Below are 26,429 nucleotides of genomic sequence, written 5' to 3' on the forward strand. Positions count from 1 at the left end.
TTTTCTGCGATAATAGCAAGGTTTATCTGCGATAAAAATCGCCGATGTGCGGCGATCATTTTTGTCTCTAAACAAGTTAGAGACAAAAATTATCGCTAGTTGTTCGTAATATGCCCCCGGGTTTTTGCTTGCAGAAATCGGGAGGCGGGAGACTAGCACTGAAATCAGTAGTCACACGCCTGAATCGGGAGGGTTGGCATGTCTGAATTCTCTACAGCTGGGGCCATAAACTACATCCGCAGGGGTAGGTGATAGCCTGGGACCAGCCTGGCATCTAAAATGGCTGCTGTGCACGACAAAATTGTGGCATTGGAAAAAAGGCAAGATGGCGCAGCCGCTGGAAGAGATGTATCAACATATATCAGCCTCCTCAGCCACCCTCAGGAAACATAGGGGATTAGGATACGTCTCCCGCACCCCCTTATACCTAGTAATTTAATTAACGAAGCACAAAATGGCGAATTCCCGTTTCGCTACCAGTTTGCGGCCCAGTTCGCGGCCCGTGAAGCGCTTCTACCGTGAAAAATCATTTTTTTTTTCTTTTCCCCACGGGACCCTTTAATAACCCCAACAACATTCCTAGGGGGTCAAGAGGGGTATACCTTGCCCCCTTTCATTAAATTCCCCCTTCGTTTTTCACCTCTTCTTCTCTCTCGATCCTACCGAGAGACAAGATGGCGGCCGCTCCGGACTGTTTAGAATGTTGACAGACACCGGAGAGCCAATCAGCTTTCTGCGCGCAAAGTTCCGAAACGCGAAAAGTAAGCGGACCGGATCGCTGCCCAGAGCGCTGTTACAGATATATATCTTGATTTAAACGTTAATTTCTCAAAATCCACTGAAGCACATATATTGAGACCTAGCAAAGGCACATCGGGCTAACAGTCCCTACAATTTTGCCAAGTTTCGTGCAAATCCATTCAGCCGTTCGAGCTAAAAGTGAGTCCAACCGCCCTATGGAAATTAACATGGGAAAAACGCGTTTTGGGACCCCCCTTTTTTCTCGGCCCCCCCTTGACGAAACCCCCCCAAATTTTCAGGGGCTGCTCAGAAACAAAATGTGCCATTTTCCTGAAAATTTCAGCCGATTCCGTCCACAAACGCCAAAGTTATTAGACATAGAATTTTCAGAAATGCCATAGGGAATTAATCCTAACTATGTATACCTACTGGCGATAGCCAGTAGGTAATATATATATATTTTAAAAAAGTGAATTAATATTGTTTATTGTTAGATGTTTATATTTTTTCTAAATTAACAGGATTATTCAGATATGTAACGTGTTAGAGGTGAAGTACTTTCCCTACTGTTGCACAGACTGGAGTGTCAATTTTATTTTATTTGTAAAAATTGATTCTGCACGTTTTTAGCAGCTGCTCTTGCAGCCTTTTAAAAAATCACCTTTTGCTGGATAGTTTCTTTATTAGCTGACTACGAGCGCTGGTGCTCTGAGCTTGATCACGAAGCTCGGCTGCACTTTCATGCCATCCCCTACGCTTGGCTGAAAAGCGGCAGTAGTATTTTCCTCTCGCTCCCCTATTGCTCGCAGGGCTGACCACTACTTCCCTGTTCCGAGACCCTCTCTCCCCGCAGCCGACCGGAACGCTGTCTGGGGTGATCGGATCAACTTTGGCGGCTCTCTTAGAGTGGGGTAGCCTTCTAAGGCACCGATTGGCCACTATAAAAACGGTTGATTATGCCTCCGCGCAGCGGACGCGATCAGCGGACGGGCCGGACCTGCGCCGGAGTCGTGCCAGAGTCCTGCCCGTCTGCGCCCGTCCGCGACCAGGATGCGACCGTGGATACAGGTAGTGCTACACCAGGTCTTCCCTTTCCCCTAACCTATGATAGCGCCATGCTTACGTCTCTGCGGCCTTTGCACTGTATATTACCAACTAATTCCTGTGCTTCTATCAAACCCCCTTTTCCCTTCACTAATTGTGTCTGCCACCAATCGGATGATGGAAAGAATAACTGTCAGTTCCAGCAGAAAAATAATCCATCTCTGCCACACTTAAAAGCTGGCCTGTTAAACTGTCGGTCTTTAGTCAAACACTCTCTGGACGTATTCCATACCCTGGAAGAGGATAATTGGGATCTTCTGTTTCTCACCGAGACATGGCTAACAGACGACACCAACCCCGCTATACATTTAGCCATCCCTACAGGCTATAGTATATTGTGTGCTAACAGACAAAGCTCTCATCCCGGGGGTGGAGTGGCCATCATATACAGATCCCACTGGACCGTCTCATCCTTTCCATTTGTTCAAACAGAGCGCATTGAAGCTCTTCCTTTTTGTATTAACATCACACCCAATTTTACCTTTTCTGGTCTTTTGGCTTATCGACCACCTAACTCCAAACCAGCCTTTCTTCCAGCTTTTCTAGATCTCATTTTACAAGCTTCACTACGTTACGCCAATTTTACTCTTCTTGGAGATTTTAATCTCCATGTTGATAATTCTGAGGATACCGCCTCTATCAACTTTGTATCCGCTCTGACTGATGGGGGTTTGAAACAACTTATCAGCTGTTCCACCCATAAAGCGGGTCACACCCTCGACCTGATCTGTACCAACTTGACGGGCTTGGAGGTCCTTGACCTAGTCCCTATAGTATGGTCAGACCACTTGCTTATCCCTTTCACAGTCCCCTGCCACCCTACTAACCGTCATATTTGTCCGGCTAAACAATTAGGTAGGAATTGGAGCAAGATCTCCCCGGAAAGTTTAACTTCTGGGCTTTCTCTGGTCGTTGTTCCTGACACAAACTTAGATCTTGACACTCGCTTGATTAATCTCAATGACCAGATTACTTCGGTAATTGACCTCATTGCCCCAGTTAGACCTATTAAAACCTACCGTTCGGCTCCTTCGGCCCCTTGGTATTCGAACGACCTCAGAGTGCTTAAATCAGAATGTAAACGTCTAGAGAGACGCTGGAGAACCACCTTTTCCCCTGACCGCAAAAGCCACTATAAAACCGCTTTGAAAAATTATAGAAGGAAGATCATTGAACATAAAAGGAAATTTCTAGAAGACAAAATAAACCGCTCTCAAGGGTCATCTAGGGAAATTTTTGAGACAGTAAGGTCCTTTACGGATCCCCTTGCCCTTAAACGTCCTCCAGTGGTTTCACAGACTCTCTGTGACAACCTCTCTACTTTCTTTGAGAATAAAATAGCTACAATTTATGATTCCTTTCCCAGTAACATTCAAGTAACAAACTGTTCCTCCCCCCCCTCTCCTGCGGCTTCAGAGTCCTTGTTTTCTGAGTTCGCAGAGATCTCATTGGAACAATCTCTTGGGGAACTCTCTAAGACAAAATCTGGCTCCCCACTAGACCCTTGGCCCACTAAACAGTACAGATCATTAGCCCCCGTTCTTAATCCTTTTTTGAATGGGATTTGGAATGACTCGTTTAAGCTGGGACTCTTTCCAGATACCTGGAAACAAGCTCGATTGGTTCCTATAATAAAGAAGTCTACCGCGGACCCCAGTGACCCTGCCAATTACAGACCGATTTCCCTATTACCTGCCCCGGCTAAAGTACTAGAAAGACTCGCTCAACAACAGCTAGCGACCTTTCTCGAAACTTCAGGCGCGTTCCATGACTCTCAGCATGGTTTTAGGTCTGGTTACAGTACCGAATCTGCACTCATTGAGATGTCTGATGCTGTAAGATGGAGCTTGGATGGGGGGTCTAGAGCGGTGTTGGTGCTGCTTGACTTGTCAGCAGCATTCGACACCGTTTCCCACCCCCTGCTCCTTGAACGCCTGTATTCTAAGGGCGTTCGGGGTACAGCGTTAGGGTGGATATCTTCCTTCCTGTCCAACCGAACCCAGGCGGTGTTCACTCCCCCGTTTACCTCTGAAAGCCGTCCGCTCCGGTGGGGAGTCCCTCAGGGATCCTCCCTGAGCCCGCTTTTATTCAATATATATTTTTCCCCACTTTTTGATATCATTGCTCAAATGGGTATAAAAGTCACTTCTTATGCTGATGATATCCAGCTTTTGTTTTCGTTTAACAGCATCACTCCCACTACTTTTGACCCCTTAAAAAACTGTTTACGAACCATCGCCCAGTGGATGGATCATAACTTCTTGAGGTTGAATGCTGGAAAGACGGAGGTCCTTTTCTTCCATCAGCCAACCCCATTGGACCCTAACATCTGGTGGCCTCTGGATCTAAGTGTACCTCCCATCCCCAAGGACTCAGTGAAAAATCTAGGAGTCAGATGGGATTCCAACCTCTCTTTTAACCATCAAGTTCACACAGTTTCCATGGCCTGTTTAGCAAAAATTCGAATGATAAAGAAGTTCATTCATTTTCTGCCCAGCAACACCAGGAAGACAGTGGTACAGGCGTTAATCACTTCACACCTTGATTACGCCAATGGCCTTTAAACTGGTCTGTCTGTAGGACTTTGCCACCGCCTTCAGACGGTCCAGAATGCCGCGGTGCGACTGGTCCGCGGCATCCCTCTGCGTGAGCACATAACCCCTCATCGTCGCGACCTTCATTGGCTTCCAGTTCATAAGAGGGCATAATTTAAAGCTCTGGTCTTGGCTCATCGAGCCTTGCGAGGCAAGGGCTCTGCTTATCTCTCCACGTGCCTTATTCCCTATAACAACTCCAGGACCCTTCGTTCTTCTGGCAAAAACTTACTTTCCGTACCCAGATTCAGGAAAACCCGCTCGGGGGGGAAATCCTTCCCAGTGCTGACAGCGGCCATCTGGAATAAATTACCCAATGCCATTCGCCTGATCAAGGATGAACAACCCTTCCGGAGAGCTTTAAAAACCTACCTGTTTTGCTGATTCTCTTCTTTCTCAACCATCTCATGCAGCATGAAGTTACTCAGAAGCGTCGGGACACCCCGTTGGGGTAGCTGCACGCTATATCAAGATACACTTAAATAAAATAAATAAATAGTAAATGTAATCCCTTCGAAGTCCAACACTTTTCCAACTCTTGTATAGCTTGGAGTGAGAATAGTAACTCTACCCCCTCTGGCGTCCAATGCTGTCCGTACTGTGGCATAGACTGGAGTGGGAATAGTAAATTTAATCCCTCCAAAGACCAACAGTTTGCCTTCTCCTGCACAGACTGGAGTGGGAATTGTAAATCTTACTCCTCTATAGTCCAAAGCTTTCCCTACTGTTAAACAGACTGGAATGGGAATAGTAAATGTAACCCCTTCCCTACTGTTAAACAGACTGGAATGGGAATAGTAAATTTAACCCCTCCGAAGTCAACACTTTCCCTACTGTAGCACTGACTGGAGTGGGAATAGTAAATATTACCCCTCCAAAGTATAACGCTTACTTACTATTAGACAGACTGAAATGAGAACAGTAAATCTTCACCCCTCCGAAGTCTAAAGCCTACGGAAACACCCTCTACGCCGGTACCACCGCAAAACTCCAGAAAAAACTCCAACGCATCCAGAACGCTTCAGGCAGGCTCATATTAGACATCCCGCGTAAAGAACACATCTCTGGTCACCTGAAAAACCTCCACTGGCTCCCCGTCAATAAGAGGATTACTATCCGGCTCCTAACCCACGCACACAAAGCACTCTACGAAATCGGACCCGAATGCCTCAACACACGACTGTCCTTCTACACCCCCTCCCGCCAATTACGATCCTCCAACCAAGCCCTTGCCACTGTACCGCGCATCATCAAAACAACCATGGGAGGTAGATCCTTCTCCTACCTGGCAGCTAAAACCTGGAACTCACTTCCCACTCACCTTCGCCTTACTCAGAACCACCTAGCATTCAGAAAGCAACTTAAAACGTGGATATTTGACAAGTAATTCCCCACCCTTCTTCAAGCGCCTTGAGACCCTCTGGGTATGTAACGCGCTATATAAATTTATTGACTTGACTTGACTTGACTCCCAATTGTTGCACAGACTGGAATGGGAATAGTAAATCTCACCCCTCCAAAGTACAACACTTTACCTACTAGTACGTTGTTTGGAGTGGCAATAGTAAATCTAACCTCTCCGAAGTGCAACACTTTCCCTAGTGTTGTGCTGTTTGGCATGGAACTAGTAAATTAAACCCTTTCTAAGTCCAATACTTTCCCTACTCTTGCACTAATTGAATGGCAATAGTAAATCCTACCCCTCTGATGTCCAATGCCTTTCCTACCGTTGACAGACTGGAATGGGAATAATAAATCTTATCCCTCCGAAGTCGAACCCTTTCCCTACTGTTGCTTGAACTGGAGTGAGAATAGTAAATTTAACCCCTCCAGAATCAAACTGTTTCCCTTCTATTGCGTAGAATGGAGTGGGAAGAGTACATCTTATAAGGAGAATAGCGTGCGCACACCTTCCCTTTCTTTTTTGTTCATAATCAACTATTTTAGAATCGGTGTTTGCGTGCAGAACAGAGCTGTGTTTGTCCCAGCACAGTCATCTTCAAGTGGTTAGAGGAGGGTTCGCGGGTTGCGTTCCTGTCTGTTGCACTGCGTCAATGAGGAGACATTCCTCGCTAGAAGAGTCCACTAATCATATTTCATCCTATTAATCCATTTTTATCCATAAGCTTTACGTCGTTTTCATACTTCATGTATTTAAAAAGTAAATCACTCCAGAGGCAGCCAGGTGAAACTTGGATGTGTTTATTTTGCATATTCAAATGTCTTATGCTGCCGAAGCTTTTCCACAGACATGTGCTTTCTACATCCTGTCGAACAACCAGTATTAAAAACCCAATGCATTTCGAACTTTTTAGTTCTTCCTCAGGGGTACTGGAAAAAATAGATAAAGGACCATTTGAACAGATATTCGAAAAATGAAAATTACATAATAATAAACATGCTGTGAATTTCTCAATACTCCATTGTATTCTACTGTCCATACAACTAAGTTTATCAACAATCCTTTGATCCCCCACAATAGCACTATTCACCATGTGCACATAAATCACACGCTTTCTATTCCTTCCCCCTGTTTTGAAAAAAACCTGAACTGACCATCTAGACATACCAAAAACTCGATCCGAATGATTTACTCTCCCCACACCCCTAGCTGGTCCTCTGTTAAATGCCACTTTTTGAAGTTACGAATTTTACCTGGTTTCAGTAAAAGCCTGTGGCTTGTAGCGAGTTTGCTCTCTGATGAATCACGAGCGTATGCCAAAGCTCCCATCAGCCTGAATTTTCCCATCAACCTTATCCCAACTAGCCTCCAAGCCCATGTTTAACAAATAAATCCCTTAATTAGCAGAACAAACACCGATTCTAAAAAACTTCATAAGCAAGTTATTATTCAAAAGCAGGCACCTTGTTTTAGAGAACACACAGAAACCGGGAATAATCACGTGCTGCTAATTAAGGGATTTATTTGTTAAACATGGGCTTGGAGGCTATGAAGGGATTATCAGCAGCAGTGGCGACTCATTCACCAGGGGGGCATTTTGAAAAAGGAAAGCAAACCCCCGAAACGCGTCAATGTGAAAATTGAAAATAAAGAATTGAACGGACCTCAAGTGCTGCCTCAAGTCTTCTTCTTGTGGGGCAGACTTTCGTCGAAAAATATGGCGTGGTTAGCTGTGCAATCTTTCGTGTGGCTGCGCGCTGGGCTGGCACCCCCCACAAGTGTTAAGGGGATCGCTACATGAAAGATCCTCTGACTGCCCCGCACGAAATCTGGAGTGGACATAGCTGCGGATGCGCAGTCCATACTTTATGGGACTACACCTTTACTTCAGCGGTGTTCTCTGTACCACGACGGATGGAAGTGCATGGGAGGGGGAGAGGACCGTGATTGACTTTTAAAATGCCCCGAAAACTAGCTACACTCCCTGCCTACCCACACAACCCATCGGCCACTTCCCAGACAAACGCACCGATGGATGGGGTCGCCGCCAGCATGGGAATGATGTTGCATGCTGGGAAATGTGGTTCACCTGCGAGCACAGAGGCGATTCCAGACCGTGTTTTGGAGGCAACCCACGCTACTTCAAGTGGTGGGAAGGACATACTTACTTTTTTATGAAGGGATTATCAGCAGCAGTGGCGACTCATTCACCAGGGGGGCATTTTGAAAAAGGAAAGCAAACCCCCGAAACGCGTCAATGCCCATGGTGAAAATTGAAAATAAAGAATTGAACGGACCTCAAGTGCTGCCTCAAGTCTTCTTCTTGTGGGGCAGACTTTCGTGGAAAAATATGGCGTGGTTAGCTGTGCAATCTTTCGTGTGGCTGCGCGCTGGGCTGGCACCCCCCACAAGTGTTAAGGGGATCGCTACATGGAAGATCCTCTGACTGCCCCGCACGAAATCTGGAGTGGACATAGCTGCGGATGCGCAGTCCATACTTTATGGGACTACACCTTTACTTCAGCGGTGTTCTCTGTACCACGACGGATGGAAGTGCATGGGAGGGGGAGAGGACCGTGATTGACTTTTAAAATGCCCCGAAAACTAGCTACACTCCCTGCCTACCCACACAACCCATCGGCCACTTACCAGACAAACGCACCGATGGATGGGGTCGCCGCCAGCATGGGAATGATGTTGCATGCTGGGAAATGTGGTTCACCTGCGAGGACAGAGGCGATTCCAGACCGTGTTTTGGAGGCAACCCACGCTACTTCAAGTGGTGGAAAGGACATACTTACTTTTTTATGAAGGGATTATCAGCAGCAGTGGCGACTCATTCACCAGGGGGGCATTTTGAAAAAGGAAAGCAAACCCCCGAAACGCGTCAATGCCCATGATGAAAATTGAAAATAAAGAATTGAACGGACCTCAAGTGCTGCCTCAAGTCTTCTTCTTGTGGGGCAGACTTTCGTGGAAAAATATGGCGTGGTTAGCTGTGCAATCTTTCGTGTGGCTGCGCGCTGGGCTGGCACCCCCCACAAGTGTTAAGGGGATCGCTACATGGAAGATCCTCTGACTGCCCCGCACGAAATCTGGAGTGGACATAGCTGCGGATGCGCAGTCCATACTTTATGGGACTACACCTTTACTTCAGCGGTGTTCTCTGTACCACGACGGATGGAAGTGCATGGGAGGGGGAGAGGACCGTGATTGACTTTTAAAATGCCCCGAAAACTAGCTACACTCCCTGCCTACCCACACAACCCATCGGCCACTTATCAGACAAACGCACCAATGGATGGGGTCGCCGCCAGCATGGGAATGATGTTGCATGCTGGGAAATGTGGTTCACCTGCGAGCACAGAGGCGATTCCAGACCATGTTTTGGAGGCAACCCACGCTACTTCAAGTGGTGGGAAGGACATACTTACTTTTTTATGAAGGGATTATCAGCAGCAGTGGCGACTCATTCACCAGGGGGGCATTTTGAAAAAGGAAAGCAAACCCCCGAAACGCGTCAATGCCCATGGTGAAAATTGAAAATAAAGAATTGAACGGACCTCAAGTCTTCTTCTTGTGGGGCAGACTTTCGTGGAAAAATATGGCGTGGTTAGCTGTGCAATCTTTCGTATGGCTGCGCGCTGGGCTGGCACCCCCCCACAAGTGTTAAGGGGATCGCTACATGGAAGATCCTCTGACTGCCCCGCACGAAATCTGGAGTGGACATAGCTGCGGATGCGCAGTCCATACTTTATGGGACTACACCTTTACTTCAGCGGTGTTCTCTGTACCACGACGGATGGAAGTGCATGGGAGGGGGAGAGGACCGTGATTGACTTTTAAAATGCCCCGAAAACTAGCTACACTCCCTGCCTACCCACACAACCCATCGGCCACTTACCAGACAAACGCACCGATGAATGGGGTCGCCGCCAGCATGGGAATGATGTTGCATGCTGGGAAATGTGGTTCACCTGCGAGCACAGAGGCGATTCCAGACCGTGTTTTGGAGGCAACCCACGCTACTTCAAGTGGTGGGAAGGACATACTTACTTTTTTATGAAGGGATTATCAGCAGCAGTGGCGACTCATTCACCAGGGGGGCATTTTGAAAAAGGAAAGCAAACCCCCGAAACGCGTCAATGCCCATGGTGAAAATTGAAAATAAAGAATTGAACGGACCTCAAGTGCTGCCTCAAGTCTTCTTCTTGTGGGGCAGACTTTCGTCGAAAAATATGGCGTGGTTAGCTGTGCAATCTTTCGTGTGGCTGCGCGCTGGGCTGGCACCCCCCACAAGTGTTAAGGGGATCGCTACATGGAAGATCCTCTGACTGCCCCGCACGAAATCTGGAGTGGACATAGCTGCGGATGCGCAGTCCATACTTTATGGGACTACACCTTTACTTCAGCGGTGTTCTCTGTACCACGACGGATGGAAGTGCATGGGAGGGGGAGAGCACCGTGATTGACTTTTAAAATGCCCCGAAAACTAGCTACACTCCCTGCCTACCCACACAACCCATCGGCCACTTACCAGACAAACGCACCGATGGATGGGGTCGCCGCCAGCATGGGAATGATGTTGCATGCTGGGAAATGTGGTTGACCTGCGAGCACAGAGGCGATTCCAGACCGTGTTTTGGAGGCAACCCACGCTACTTCAAGTGGTGGGAAGGACATACATACTTTTTTATGAAGGGATTATCAGCAGCAGTGGCGACTCATTCACCAGGGGGGCATTTTGAAAAAGGAAAGCAAACCCCCGAAACGCGTCAATGCCCATGGTGAAAATTGAAAATAAAGAATTGAACGGACCTCAAGTCTTCTTCTTGTGGGGCAGACTTTCGTGGAAAAATATGGCGTGGTTAGCTGTGCAATCTTTCGTATGGCTGCGCGCTGGGCTGGCACCCCCCACAAGTGTTAAGGGGATCGCTACATGGAAGATCCTCTGACTGCCCCGCACGAAATCTGGAGTGGACATAGCTGCGGATGCGCAGTCCATACTTTATGGGACTACACCTTTACTTCAGCGGTGTTCTCTGTACCACGACGGATGGAAGTGCATGGGAGGGGGAGAGGACCGTGATTGACTTTTAAAATGCCCCGAAAACTAGCTACACTCCCTGCCTACCCACACAACCCATCGGCCACTTACCAGACAAACGCACAGATGGATGGGGTCACCGCCAGCATGGGAATGATGTTGCATGCTGGGAAATGTGGTTCACCTGCGAGCACAGAGGCGATTCCAGACCGTGTTTTGGAGGCAACCCACGCTACTTCAAGTGGTGGGAAGGACATACTTACTTTTTTATGAAGGGATTATCAGCAGCAGTGGCGACTCATTCACCAGGGGGGCATTTTGAAAAAGGAAAGCAAACCCCCGAAACGCGTCAATGCCCATGGTGAAAATTGAAAATAAAGAATTGAACGGACCTCAACTGCTGCCTCAAGTCTTCTTCTTGTGGGGCAGACTTTCGTGGAAATATATATATATATATTCACAGAAAAAAACATAGGTTATAGTGGATATATAGTTAGGAATTTGCATTTACAAAACCTTGAAAATTCAATGAAAAAAACATTGGTTTTAGGCCATATATAGTTAGGGATTTGCATTTACAAAACCTTATTTTACTCGCATAAAACCATTGAAATTCCATATATAGTTATAAGCGCTAACTATATATCGCGCACCCGCAATCCACTGCTGATGATGTCACATATTACATCATTCATGACATGGTTAGTGACATCACTGATGACATCACTGATGACATCTCAAATGACATCATCCAGTGACTGTATGTTTCTGTAAAGTTAAAATATCTCTTACATATTGAAGAATGAGTGGATATATAAGTGTCTGGATGAAGGATTTAGTAGGTGCATGACTGACTATATGAGTGAGTGATTAAATGTGTCTCACTGAGTGCATGGGTTAATGACTAAACTGTCTCAATTTGTGCATCATTATGTCTGTTGTTCTGTAAACTGTTCCATGTGTTGATAAGTAGCTATATGAGTAACTATATGGGTTATTGATTGGTTGCCCAAGTATTTGTATGGGATACTGAGTGAGTGTGTGTGGGTAGCTGGGAGGTGTGTGACTCTGTGCATAGATGTGTGAGCAGTTGATTCACTAGATGTATGGTTTCAAAAGTGCATGTGGAAACAGCTGTATGGGCGGTTGACTGTGTGCATGAGTGTATTGGTGAGTGAATGGATATCTCAGTGCTACATGTCAAAGTAAGTACATATGTAAAACACAGTACATGTGAGAGTTGACATATATAAATAACTGTGCATAAGAGCCAGTGAATGTGTGAGTGGCTGTATGGATCATTGTGAACTTGTATCAGGGATTGTATAAGAGAGTAAATATGTGTTAGTATATGTTTGAATAAGTAAAGTTTGTATAACTGTATATTTGAGGAAATGGAGGTGTGATTGATTCTTTGCATGACTGACTAGGTGTGTGAGTAACTCCATGGATGAGTGACAGTCTGTGAGTGTCTGTTTACACTGATTGTATCTAAGGTTATATTAGAGTCTGAAGAGGTTCATCGTATTATCACATGAATGATATCATCAGTGATGTTATCAGTCATGTCAAATGAGATGTTTTCAGTGATGTCATCAGTGATGTCATTTGAGATGTCATCAGTGATGTCATCAGTGATGTCACTAACCATGTCATGAATGATGTAATATGTGACATCATCAGCAGTGGATTGCGGGTGCGCGATATATAGTTAGCGCTTATAACTATATATGGAATTTCAATGGTTTTATGCGAGTAAAATAAGGTTTTGTAAATGCAAATCCCTAACTATATATGGCCTAAAACCAATGGTTTTTTCATTGAATTTTCAAGGTTTTGTAAATGCAAATTCCTAACTATATATCCACTATAACCTATGGTTTTTTCTGTGAATTTCATTGGTTTTTTAATAGCAAATATGAAAAGCTTAAAAATGTCAAGTACGTGATAAATAAAAACATTTTCGTATTTATGCACGCTGATGTGCTTTGAACGCTGCCCCCCCCCCCCCCCTCCCCTCTTTTGTCTTAGTAGTACTCTCTCTTTGCAGATACTGAAGGGTAGTTAACGCAGGCCTTTACCCCCGTTGTAATCCGTCGTGGCTGCTTGTCTCTCCATTTGATTGATTGTTGTCCAAGCATTTACTGTTTTAGAATTGGTTCTCTTTGGATCATTCTCTATTTACAAACAAGCACAAAGTCGCAATACTCTGTTTAGTCTTTGCAGATAGTGAAAAATCGTGTAAAAAAAATAAAAGTAATCGAGCAAAATCAGTAGGCCACTAATTGGATCTCTTTTTGATCTCGCTAAAATAGAAATATTAGGAACAACCCTTCATGAGAAATACGAAAATAGTGAGATGAACTGAGCTCCACACCATGAGGGCTGCAAGACAGCTCGGCTCCATCACCCATCCCGCACAAAATAACGACAAACCCTATGCAAATATTAAAAATATAGACAACACACCAGCAAAGAAACAGGGTAAAACATTTTATTAAAAAACTATTTACATAACGTTGGTTTATAAGATGATGTCAGTAGTGGACCGATGTGTGAATAGATCGAAAGCAGCACAAGGCTCCAAGATCCGGATGGCAAGCTCCTGGATGTTGGGTGCCATAGTTTAGAGTTCTGAATTTGAGCCTTTTTCAATGTCTGTGCTTTGTTGAATCAAATTTGCGGCTTGACACAAAGCTGACTCAAGCGTTGCTACTGATGCTATGCAGACCAAAACTGGTTTTCAGTTTGTACATTTTTCTAGATTTTTAATCCAAGTTTGGTTGACTTTGTAGAACGATGGCTTCAAATTTTCAACATACGGTGTGGTGGCGCTGACTGGGAGGGGGCGCTTCGCTCCTGCCCCCTCCCCAAGTAAGATTTTCATACGTGAAAGTACGTTAATGGTTTTGGTCCCTGACATGCTTCGATGTCACTGCCATTCTCAAATAGCATAAGTTCTGGATGTTGGGTGCCATAGTTAAGAGTTCTGAGCAGCGCTTGTAACACTGTCTGAAGCTTATTTCCACCTACTGCAGCTTCACTATTTTCAAAGTAAGTGAGTGTCGTTTGTGGACCTGACAGCATTAGAAAACAATGTGATATGTTACCTTCCTAAACAGCTTGACGGAGGCCCCTGAGGGGCGGTGTGATGGCCATGGACTCGGAGAAGACGCTTGGCTCCGACACCCTCCCCAAGTCTTATAGCACTGGTGTAGCCTGAGATCGCCCCCGACATAGGCGGCCGGCTCCCGGGATCCGGCGGAACTTTTTGCCTTTTGATGACTCTTCAATTCTGAACCTTGTCCCATCTAGCTGAGTTGCGCCCACTCTTGCGGCTACAGCGTCTTGCCCACCATCCAGCTGAATTACGCCCACTCTTGCGGTGCAGCGATAGGCGGCTGCCACAGGACTCTCAAAATGGCGGCCGGCTCTTCGGTTTTGGGCCTGGTCCACTAAAATGGCCCTGGGACACCTTTGAACTCGGACGCTTCCCTGATAGGGCTTGGGTCCCATTCTCGAAAAGCCTCTCCTCAGCCGTGAAGATTCTACAAAAGTCTTGGGGGCCTCCGACTCCCGTAGGCTTCTGGTGGGGAGCGGCTGCCATGATTGCTCGTGGAATGGCCACGACGGAGCTACGAGATGGTAGTGGTCTCATGCTGACGCCAGCTTTAGTCTGAAACATCCAGAAACACTGTAGACTACCAATTCGATCAGTTCCAGTAGCGCCCCAACATGACCCGGAAGAGAAGAACTTGCCCTCCCCTCTTTGACTGATGGTTCTTGTTGCCTGTCCCCTCTGTTGTCATTTAACAGAACTTTTTGGACTGCTGAAAGGAGTTGTGTTCCGAACGCTGGTTGGTGGAGACATTTTGACTATATTCTTGACCTACGTTGTCGCGTAATGCGTTATATGACACGCCGCGTTACCGCACCCGGAAGTGATCCGAGGCGCGGCGCGCAGCGCATAACGTAAGCATAACAGGACATGTGACTTGTTAATAAAACTTTTCATTGATTCATTTTACTTTTGTTAATTTAATGATGAAAAGCTTGGTCATATGACCTAAAAATTACGCTTTTTATTGTTTTCAAGCAATATTTTTTTTTCAAACATATGTTATAATATTCCAGGCTAATGTACTTTCCCGGAAACTTTACAACTATCTTGTAAGTAAAATATATTCCTTTTTCGAGAAAAAGGGCGTTTCTTCCTTCCATGACGGAGCCGTTGAGTAAAAGAGATTCGGCCTGCTATCTTAATCGCCGATACGCCTGATTATCAGATTCTTATCGATCACTTTATATTGCAGACATGAAAAACACAACTGCCCTTAAGCATTTATCTTTACTGCGTTCCTACATATTATACCTTTTATCCGTCATGTAATTGGACTGCTTTATTTCACTTGCCTTTACTGATTCGAAAACAGTGACTAAAAGTAAAAACTTTACCAATGTAAATACTACTACCGTGTTTTGTTTTAAAAACCTTTATTGTGAAAATGTCAGTATACAAATACGGGCCTATAACCACGTGGGCCGGCCACGGAGCAAACTGTATTCGTATATGATGAGGAGACATTTACACTGTAGAGGAACGTAACGAGCGGGCCATTAGGTTGCAAGAACAAAGGTGTCTAACAGTTGCGGAATCGGTGGACGTACATTTTGTAATTAAAATACGACACGGCCACTTACAATAATATTTTCTAGATATACATTTGCGGGCAAGGAGTTACGAGTCCCATTTATACCGGCGCCATTTTGGGCGAGGCCGGGCAGGTCCAAGATATAGTCAAAATGTCTCCACCAACCATCGGCCAGACCAGAACCCCTTTCGTCCCTTTATGCTACAAGATGGTGTCTTCCATTCAGAAAATATTGTTGGCAGCATTTTGAAAGGAAACAGAAACAGCCATTGTCCTAGTGAGTTTCACATTGTTACATTTAGGAAGAATGTTGAAGAGTAGTATGTGGAAAATCTGAAGCCATTTTTCTTCAAACTCTCAATCAGACTTGGATGGAAAAAAAAATCCTGAAGAATGTACAAACTGAAAACCAATTTTTGTCTGTATAGCATCAACAGTAACGCTTGAGTCAGCTTTGTGTCAAGCCGCCATTTTCATTCAATCAATAGCGTCCCCCTGCACACATTCAGGGACCTGGTCGTGTCTTCAGATGAAACGGATTGTAGGAAAAGAAGCAGAAAGGAAAAGGCAAAAAGTTCCGCCAGACCTCGGGAGCCGGCCGCCTATGTCATGTGCCACCTTTGGCCACACCAGGGCAATAGTGAAGCTGCAGCAGGTGCAAATAAGCTTCAGACAGTCTTACAAGCACTGCTCAGAAATCTCAACTGAGGCACTCAACATCCAGGACTTGCCATTCGGATCTTGGCGCCTTGTGCTGGTTCCGACCTATTCACACATCAGTCCACTACTGACATCACCTCATAAGCCAACGGGGCACCCCACGCCGACTTTCGGCGCAGCATTGTAGGATGGCCACACCAGTGCGGCCACTTGCTGGACACCACCTCGGTGCCATCCGGATCTCGGCGCGTTCGAGTCACTGTGCCGGAAGAGTGACCGGAACTCAGCTGAACACGCCGTCTTTCGGCGCAGCATTGTAGGATGGCCACACCAGTACGGCAATTTGCTGGACACCACCTCGGTGCCATCCAGGTCTCGGCGCGTTCGAGTCACTGTACCGCAAGAGTGACCGCAACTCAGCTGGACACGCCATCTTTCGGCGCAGCATTGTAGGATGGCCACACCAGTGCGGCAATTTGCTGGACACCACCTCGGTGCCATCCGGATCTCGGCACGTTCGAGTCACTGTCCCGCAACAGTGACCGCAACTCAGCTGGACACGCCGTCTTTCGGCGCAGCATTGTAGGATGGCCACACCAGTGCGGCAACTTGCTGGACACCACCTCGGTGCCATCCAGATCTCGGCGCGTTGTGCTGCCTTCGGCCTATTCGCACATCGGTCCGCTACTGATGCCGCCTCACGTGCCAACGGATTTTCTACGCTTTTTGTAGCCCTATGCCGCATAACAGGTCATGTGACTTGTTTATAAAACTTTTCATTGGTTCATTTTACTATTGGTTTCCTAAAGATGGAAGGCTTGGTCATATGACCTAAATATAACACTTTTCATTGGTTTAGAACATTTTTTTTTCCCAAACGATGAAAGCCCCACCTTGTTTCTGGATCATTCAGACTGAAGCTGGCGTCAGCATGAGAGCACCACCATCTCGTGGCTCCGTCGTGGTCATTCCGCGAGCAATCAAGGCAGCCGCTCCCCACCGGAAGCCTGCGGGAGTCGGGGGCCCCCAAGACTTTTGTAGAATCTTCACGGCTGAGGGGACGCTTTTCGAGAATGGAGCCCAAGCCCTAGCAGGCAAGCGTCCGAGTTCCAAGGTGTCCCAGGGCCATTTCAGTGGACCAGGCCCAAAACCGAGGAGCCGTCCGGCATTTTAAGAGCCATGTGGCAGCCGCCTATCGCTGCACTGCAAGAGTGGGAGCAACTCAACAACATGGTGAGCGAGACGCTGTAGCCGCAAGAGCGGGCGCAACTCAGCTAGATGGCCGCCACCTGGGGAGGCCCGTTCACGCCGCCTCCCCCACCCCCGGGCCGCCGCACGCCAATTTTCGGAGCAGCATTGTAGGATACCAAAACCAGTGCGGCAGTTTACTGGACATCACCTGGGTGCCTGTCGTACATGTTGTGTCAGCCATGTGACACTGGACACAGTCCCATCAACATCTCAACGCGTTCTGCTGCCTTGGGACTATTCGCACAACAGACCGCTACTGACGAGGCCTCCCCCCGCACCACCCGGGACGCCCCCGCTGTTTTTCTGTGCTGCATTGTAGGATCCCAAAACCAGTGCGGCACCCAGGCGACATCACCTGGGTGCCGTCCAGAACTCTGCACGTTGTGCTGCCTTGGGACTATTCGCACAAAAGACAGCTTCTAACCATTGTTGCTTTTTGTGTTGAAAAATGTTTAAATGTTTTTAGTTTTTGTTCCGTTCGTTATAGTTAATAGTTAATACAGTTTTATAATCTTACTTTGTTGGAGTGTTATCTATTTTTTTTTAAACGGGTGAATGGGGCCTTGAATCGGGTTATTGTCATGTGTGGGCTTTGGAAGTGTGCTGCTGCAGGATCGGACATTTCAAACTCAAATGCACGTTCTTTTTCTTACCTTTCCGAAGCATGGAGCGCAATAGCAGGCAGAGAAAGGGTGATGCACGTGTTGAACACTACCTGACCTGGCAAGTTGCTGGCAGTGCCCCCCCGCCCGCTCCTAAAAGAGGGCACACACACACCGCCGCCCCGAGTACTTCACAAATCTTTAAAAGACCATGCGCTTGTTCATGAGGCTTAAATGGTTTATCACCTCTTCTAGAACCCCTGCATCGACCCTCTGACGTTTCCTGGAAAAATTACCATGTAACACAATACCAAGCCCTGCCAGCTGAAACCCCCAAGGAATCGTGGGGCATATTATCAAGGGGGTTTATCTCCGCTTTTTTGGCTTTAAAAGCCATGAAAGCGGAGATAAAATTATCTCCCTATTACCAAGCTGTCGCTAACACCAGTTAGTGACAGCTAAAAGGAGATAGCGACCATCTTGGGCCCCGCTTTGCATGTCAGTGATACTTATCACTAATGACATGCAAAGTGGCGTACCAAGATGTTAGCGACTGGAAACAGTCCCTAACATCGCTATCTTCTATTACCAACTTTTGGAGATATTCGCGCTAAGCGCGAATATCTCCAAAATCTAACACCTGCCCTGAGCAGTTCTTAGCCATGTTATCCAATGGGAGGTGGATAACATGGCTAAGAGCATTTGCTCGATAATACATGAATATCGCTGACTTTTCTGCGATAATAGCAAGGTTTATCTGCGATAAAAATCGCCGATGTGCGGCGATAATTTTTGTCTCTAAACAAGTTAGAGACAAAAATTATCGCTAGTTGTTCGTAATATGCCCCCGGGTTTTTGCTTGCAGAAATCGGGAGGCGGGAGACTAGCACTGAAATCAGTAGTCACACGCCTGAATCAGGAGGGTTGGCATGTCTGAATTCTCTACAGCTGGGGCCATAAACTACATCCGCAGGGGTAGGTGATAGCCTGGGACCAGCCTGGCATCTAAAATGGCTGCCGTGCACAACAAAATTGTGGCATTGGAAAAAAGGCAAGATGGCGCAGCCGCTGGAAGAGATGTATCAACATATATGAGCCTCCTCAGCCACCCTCAGGAAACATAGGGGATTAGGATACGTCTCCCGCACCCCCTTATACCTAGTAATTTAATTAACGAAGCACAAAATGGCGAATTCCCGTTTCGCTACCAGTTTGCGGCCCAGTTTGCGGCCCGTGAAGCGCTTCTACCGTGAAAAATCATTTTTTTTTTCTTTTCCCCACGGGACCCTTTAATAACCCCAACAACATTCCTAGGGGGTCAAGAGGGGGATACCTTGCCCCCTTTCATTAAATTCCCCCTTAGTTTTTCACCTCTTCTTCTCTCTCGATCCTACCGAGAGACAAGATGGCGGCCGCTCCGGACTGTCACGCAGCAAAATTAAAAAAAGCTCACGCACAGCCGCTGGAAGAGATGTATCAACATATATCAGCCTCCTCAGCCACCCTCAGGAAACATAGGGGATTAGGATACGTCTCCCGCACCCCCTTATACCTAGTAATTTAATTAACGAAGCACAAAATGGCGAATTCCCGTTTCGCTACCAGTTTGCGGCCCAGTTCGCGGCCCGTGAAGCGCTTCTACCGTGAAAAATCATTTTTTTTTCCTTTTCCCCACGGGACCCTTTAATAACCCCAACAACATTCCTAGGGGGTCAAGAGGGGGATACCTTGCCCCCTTTCATTAAATTCCCCTTTCGTTTTTCACCTCTTCTTCTCTCTCGATCCTACCGAGAGACAAGATGGCGGCCGCTCCGGACTGTTTAGAATGTTGACAGACACCGGAGAGCCAATCAGCTTTCTGCGCGCAAAGTTCCGATAAGCGAAAAGTAAGCGGACCGGATCGCTGCCCGGAGCGCTGTTACAGATATATATCTTGATTTAAACGTTAATTTCTCAAAATCCACTGAAGCACATATATTGAGACCTAGCAAAGGCACATCGGGCTACCAGTCCCTACAATTTTGCCAAGTTTCGTGCAAATCCATTCAGCCGTTCGAGCTAAAAGTGAGGCCAAAGGCCCTATGGAAAAATGAATGGGAAAAACGCGTTTTGGGACCCCCCTTTTTTCTCGCCCCCCCCTTGACGAAACCCCACCAAATTTTCAGGGGCTGCTCAGAAACAAAATGTGCCATTTTCCTGAAAATTTCAGCCGATTCCGTCCACAAACGCCAAAGTTATTAGACATAGAATTTTCAAAAATCCCATAGGGAATTAATCCTAACTATATATACCTACTGGCGATAGCCAGTAGGTAATATATATATATATATATGAATATATATATATATATATGAATATATTTAACATTTACTACTTTAATTCTATATTTAAAAAATCGCATATTTTGTATTTGAATTTGAATTTAAAATTACTTATAAAGTGCACGTTCGCCAGCGGCTTCATGGCGCTACAACAAACAGAAACAGGGTGGGCTAGCCCATGTAGAATAAATAATTCAGATTGTGGGGGGAATAATTTAATTAAAGGCTTCAGAGAACAAAAGGGTCTTAAGTTGCTTTCTGAACTGGGAGTAGAGAGTCAGGGTCCTAAGCTCAGGGGGGAGGGAATTCCAGAGGAGTGGGGCAAGGGTCGCAAATTTCGAACCGCCCCATTTCTTCCTCCGAAAACGCGGGACCGTAAGAAGGGCCTGGGTGGATGAACGGAGGTCTCTGGTGGGGACGTAGGGAGTAATCTCAGAAGAGATGAAAGCTGGAGCCGTGCCCAGTCTCGCTTGAAAAGTGATGGAAGCCAGCTTGAACTGGACACGCTCACGAACGGGGAGCCAGTGTAGAGATTTAAGGAGGGGGGTGACATGGTGAAATGTAGGTAATTTGAACACCAGGCGGGCCGCCTGGTTTTGGATCTGTTGCAACCGCCTAAGACTATATGCAGGTATACTGGCATATAGGGCGTTGCCGTAATCCAGGCGGGAGATGACCATCGCCAAGGTGATCAATTTAAGGGCTTGAAAAGAAAAGAAACGGGACACCTTGCGTATAGTACGCAGTGAGAGAAAGGAAGAGGACACCACAGAACTGACCTGGGAGTGAAGAGTGAGTTGAGAGTTGAGCTTAATACCTAAAGTTTTTACTGAGGAAGAGGGAACAGGTGGGGAACCGAGAGAAGGGGGCCAGAACAAAGGAGACCAGGGGCTGGATGAGCCACCTGTTAACACCAGTTCGGTCTTATCTGGGTTAAGTTTTAGATGGTTGTGGTTCATCCAGTCGCGAATGTGGGTCATAGTAGATTGGAAATTAGAGATAGAAGACAGAGAGGAAGAAAGATCGAAAACAAGTTGGAGGTCGTCAGCATAGTTATATACTGCGACCTCCATCTGCTGAAGAGAAAAGATGAGCGGGGCAATGTAAAGATTGAATAAGAGGGGAGAAAGAGAAGAGCCCTGGGGGACCCCGCACTGAACTTTCCGGAAATCCGCGGTAAAATCACCCAGGCGAACAGCCTGGGTGCGGTCCCTCAGGAAGGAGGATAACCAGACCAATGCAGTACCTCCGATCCCCGCCGCCCCGACACGGGAGAGTAAGATGGTATGATCAACCGTGTCAAAGGCGGCTGAGAGATCGAGCAGTACCAAGGCCTGGGTCTTATTGGTATCCATTCCCTCCCTGAGGTTGTCAAGGACCGAGAGTACCACGGACTCCGTAGAGTGTGCGGGGCGGAAACCGGCCTGGCGGGGGGCTAAGACCCCATGCATCTCCACAAAAGTGCTCAGGGTGCGAGTAACGTGGCGCTCGAGCACCTTTGCTAAGAATGGCAAAAGGGAGATGGGGCGGTATTGGGACGATGGGACGATATTAGTGAAAACAATATTTTTTTCTGATATTTTTGTACTTACCATTTAAAGTATAGGGATAGGATATTTTGGTAAACGATATTTTTGACACACTCTTTTTGCCAATGATATTGTTTGCTGCAATATTTTGTCAGTGATGCTGCTCTGTGAGGTATAGCTGTTGGGCGGCAACACACACAAAACTCTAAAGCTAAACAGTATCATTATACTGGTCAAACAATTTGGTCACAATTTGTGACCAGTATTTTTTAATCCAGAATTTGGCAAACCAACCTATGTACTAATAGGTTGGTGAGTAAAATTTCCTTCAAAGTAGATCATAATCCGACCTACCTAATTACTATTCATTAGGTAGTTCGCAAATTATCACTCACTCCAATTGGATACAATCACAGGGATCGTGACCTACAAGGGTCAGTAGGCCATCATGTCTGTGATTGTATTTAAATGAAGAAACTTTTTTTAAACATCCCAAATTCCTTAAGGTAAACGGAATAGCATTTTTCTTTCTAAGTTTTCTTGTTTAAAGTTTCACTGAGAGTTGGACCACTGCCTACTCTCCCAGAAACTTTTTCCACAATTCACAAAGGAAAAGTGGTATAAAGTGGACCCCGTTCCGTTTCAAATGAGTACCACCTCAACTTTAGGGTCAGTAACTTGTCATAGATTCTGAGTGTAATTTCTTCTCGCCAAACATATATACATTAGGGTAACGATTTGGCGCCAAAAACACATCCTTCCAAAATATTTACTTAGCATCTAGTCGCAATTCAATTTTATGAATATGTAAATGTATAACAGCTCTTAAAATTACAATAATAGCTAGGAAACCATATTCAGAGCATTTCAGACATTACATTTTTTAATACAACTATCCTTAAATGATAAATGACTCGACTAACATAATATACTTTCCTCACATGGAATTTTCAGGGACTGGGCAACCCAACTACTTGCTGTTAGATAGATTCATATGTATGCAGACATAAGCTAGAAATGGTTATGCTCCAGGGCATGCATCTTTCTAACTACAAAAGCATTGAAAGGAACAATTAATATGTACTACTTACTCATCATCGCAAGAGGGATAACGATAAGGATAAAACCAGGGATCCCATATTTGATAGACAGAAAATATATAGACCCAGATGGTTAAGTTGCGCTGCTTCAAGGACATCTTCATGGTATGTCTATGCCCCAAATGCTATGAAACGACACTTCCAAAAATGCTTAGAGTGAGGCCTGTCGTATAATAAAAATCCTATGGATGTCTGGAGAGTACTGTGCTCATTAGAAAGGAGTTATTCATTCTCTTGCTCACTGCTCTCCAGGGTAAATGTATTCTTGTGTAGCTTTTAGGCCACATTATAAATGCATATTAGGTGGTTTAAGCACAGGACATGCATTCCAAAATATGGTGCTTACAGACAGAGGGGAATATGTACAAGGAAATGGCGTGGTGGTACCCCTGTGTTTCCCATGTCCTGGCACTCAAAATAGCTGCCTGGCACCAACACAGACACCCTAGTGCCATAGTATGAAGGTACCTGCATTGCAGGGATAATTGTTTATGTGCAGGAGGTTGTCTTTTTCTGCACATAAACTATTAATAATGGTGATTTGCTATGTCTATGCGTGCTGCATTTAAACAATCAATAATGGTGATGTGCTACTTCTAGGTGCAGAATGCACCACACATAGAAGCAGCTAATCGGCATTATTTAATTATTAGTTTTTGTGCATTAAGGTATATCTTCCTGCACAAAAACAATAACTAATGAGCTTTTGCTCTTTCTATATGTGCTTCAGAATGCAGCACACATAGAAAGAGCAAAAACAAGAAGAAATAAAAGTATTTCTCCTCGTGCCGATCTAACACCTGCTTTTACATGGCAGTAATTTTTGGCACTGCCACAGATTTACACATCCTTCTAAATTTGGGGCAGCGTCAAACAGCAATGGGTGTTACAGTGGAACGCCCACAACCACACCCATTGCATGCTCCTTTCACGCAGATACTTGCGAGAAAGGGTACAATAAGTTTACAAAGTGGCATGTCCGGGTTGTGGCTGGCATCCGACACGGGTTCTGTCTTCAGCCCCGCCTATTGACATAGCTGGTGCAGAGTTTGCCTGCATGCTGTTAAACACCAGATCAGCCCGCAGCCATGCGCAACACATCTTTGAGCTCCTCGAGACAGAGAAGCCACTCTGTCTAATGTTGACGGAGACTTGGTGGGGTGAAGCTTCTAATCCCGATGTGGCTATGGCCATTCCGCCGGACTTTGACATCTTCAGGAAGGACAGAGCAAAGGGCAGAGGTGGCGGGGTCGCATTGGTGGTAAAGAAGGGCACGCCCTGTACCATCTTGCCTACTGAGGACATCCGCGGCTCGGAATCGCTGGCTTTTTCTATCGTCCTAGCGCCGCATCAATCAGTAAAGGGACTGTTAGTCTACCGCCCCCCTGGTCCGCTTGGGACGTTTTTTGCTGACCTTGATTCGGTGCTGGTGGGTCTAGCCCTGAGAGCAGAACACTGCTTAGTGGCGGGGGACTTTAACATCCGGATGGATGATCCGTCGGACCCCGCTGCTATTAAGCTTTTGGAGGCTATGACTCCGCTGGGTCTCATCCCGCACTTGCAGGGCCCGACCCACGACAAGGGGCATACTTTAGACCAGGTCTTCTCGACCTCTCCTTTGGTGGTGAAAGAGATTCTCCCGGTCTTGTGGTCGGATCACTGGCTTGCCAAATTTGTAATCAGCGGCAATGTCAGGGCGCCTAACCCTGTCTCACAGCAGCGGGGACGAGCCTTTAGAGCATTTAGCAGGGTGACCCCTGAGATGCTGGCTCAGGCTGCTGCGACTCACCCTTGCCCTCTGTCTGGCGAGCTAGAGAGAGACTTGGAGTCCCTGCAAGAATGGCTGACGGAGAGGCTGAATGACCTGGCCCCAGTCCTGCCCCCCCGCCCGACATCTAAGCGGGTCTCGGCCCCTTGGTTTACCCCTGCTCTGTGGGCTACGCGGCAGCAGTGCAAGGTAGCCGAAAGGGCCTGGCGGGCACATTATGACAGTAAGGACAGGTCTGCCTATAAGGCTGTGGTTAAAGCTTACCACCGAGACATCCGCCTCGAAAAGAAAGCTTATCTTGCGGGGAGAATCGAAGCAGCTTCGAACTCCAGTAAGGAGATCTTTACCATTGTTCGAGAATTCACCTCACCTCGGACTACCGCTTCGGAAGAGGGGCCCGCAGAATCCTGGGCGGCGGATCTTGCGTGTTTTTTTACAGGCAAGATCAAACTCATCCAGGACTCCTTTCTATCGAGTGGACCGGTCACATTGCCGATGCCCGAGGCGGGCACGCCTCCCCCAGTTATGCAGGGCGCCATATTGGCTGAGTTTCCATCTCTGCCAGCCTCCGCTTCCCTAGCGCTTATGGGCAATTTAAAATCTGGGTCTCCGCTCGACCCCTGCCCTGCTAAGCTCCTGGGTAAATTGGCGGAGGTGGTTAATCCGCTGGCGCACCCTCTTCTCAACCTCTCGTTGAGTCTGGGAGAGGTGCCGCCAGTGTGGAAGCAGGCAATGGTCATCCCGTTGCTTAAAAAGCCGGGACTTGACCCGAAAGCCCCAGCCAATTACAGGCCAATTTCGTTGCTGCCGGCTCTTGTAAAAATTCTGGAGAAGCACGTTCAGTCGGTGCTCTCCAATTTTCTGGAGTCCCGTGAGATCTTACATGACTCCCAGTCGGGCTTCCGTTCAAATCGCAGCACCGAGACCGCGCTCCTTGAGGTTTCTGAAACCATTAAAGGGGTGTTGGATACCGGGGGCAAAGTCATGCTGGTGTTGTTGGACTTGTCGGCGGCTTTTGACACCGTCCCCCATGAGGGCCTGCTCGCAAGACTCTTTGAGATTGGTCTGCGGGGGACGGTGCTCAAATGGCTTTCTTCCTTTTTGGCCGGCCGCCGGCAAACGATCTGGACATCATCTGACACCGCTGTAATGCCGCCTTAGGGAGTCGGGGTCCCTCAGGGCTCTATATTGAGCCCGACCCTTTTTAACATCTTTATGACCCCTTTGGCGACGGTGGTGGAGTCATTTGGTGCCCGGATCGTGTCGTATGCCGACGACACCCAGCTCGTCTTCTCTTGCGAGAGAGGGGCTGACTTTGACGGGGAGAGTATCCAGAATTGCCTTGGGGCTGTGTTCGCATGGTTCCAACTGAACAGCCTCAAGTGCAATTCCGACAAATCGGAGGTACTCTTCTTCGGGTGCGATACGGAGCCTAGCTGGCAGGCCTGGTGGCCCACCGACATGTTCCCTCCGTCCGGCTCTTCTCCCATGGCTAAAAACTTGGGGGTTAAGATGGACAAGGGGCTGACGATGAAAGCCCAGATCTTGGGGGTAACCGGCACCTGCTTCGGCCTGCTAAAAATGCTGCGGAGGTTTCTGCCTCTCTTGTCCGAGGAGCACAGGAGGCTGACGGTGCAGGCTCTGATAGGCTCCAGGTT

The 26,429-nt window shown here is 46.9% G+C and overlaps 1 protein-coding gene across 3 annotated transcripts in view; it reads right to left on the reverse strand.

Moving 5' to 3' along the window:
- The window catches only part of LOC147735024 (membrane-spanning 4-domains subfamily A member 4A-like), a 246,371-nt gene that overhangs the window by 11,402 nt on the left and 208,540 nt on the right, over positions 1–26,429 (reverse strand). The window contains exon 7 of one of the 3 annotated variants that reach the window (XM_086953113.1): positions 6,403–6,770. The exons of the other annotated variants lie outside the window; for them this stretch is intronic. Within the exon in view, the coding sequence (XP_086809239.1) occupies positions 6,762–6,770 (9 nt within the window). The 3' untranslated portion in view covers positions 6,403–6,761. Of the gene's footprint in view, positions 1–6,402; positions 6,771–26,429 lie in introns of those variants that run through there. 3 annotated transcript variants of the gene reach the window in all.

The sequence above is a fragment of the Lissotriton vulgaris genome, chromosome 1_2, assembly GCF_964263255.1.
Source record: "Lissotriton vulgaris chromosome 1_2, aLisVul1.2, whole genome shotgun sequence".
Taxonomy (NCBI): Eukaryota; Metazoa; Chordata; class Amphibia; order Caudata; family Salamandridae; genus Lissotriton; species Lissotriton vulgaris.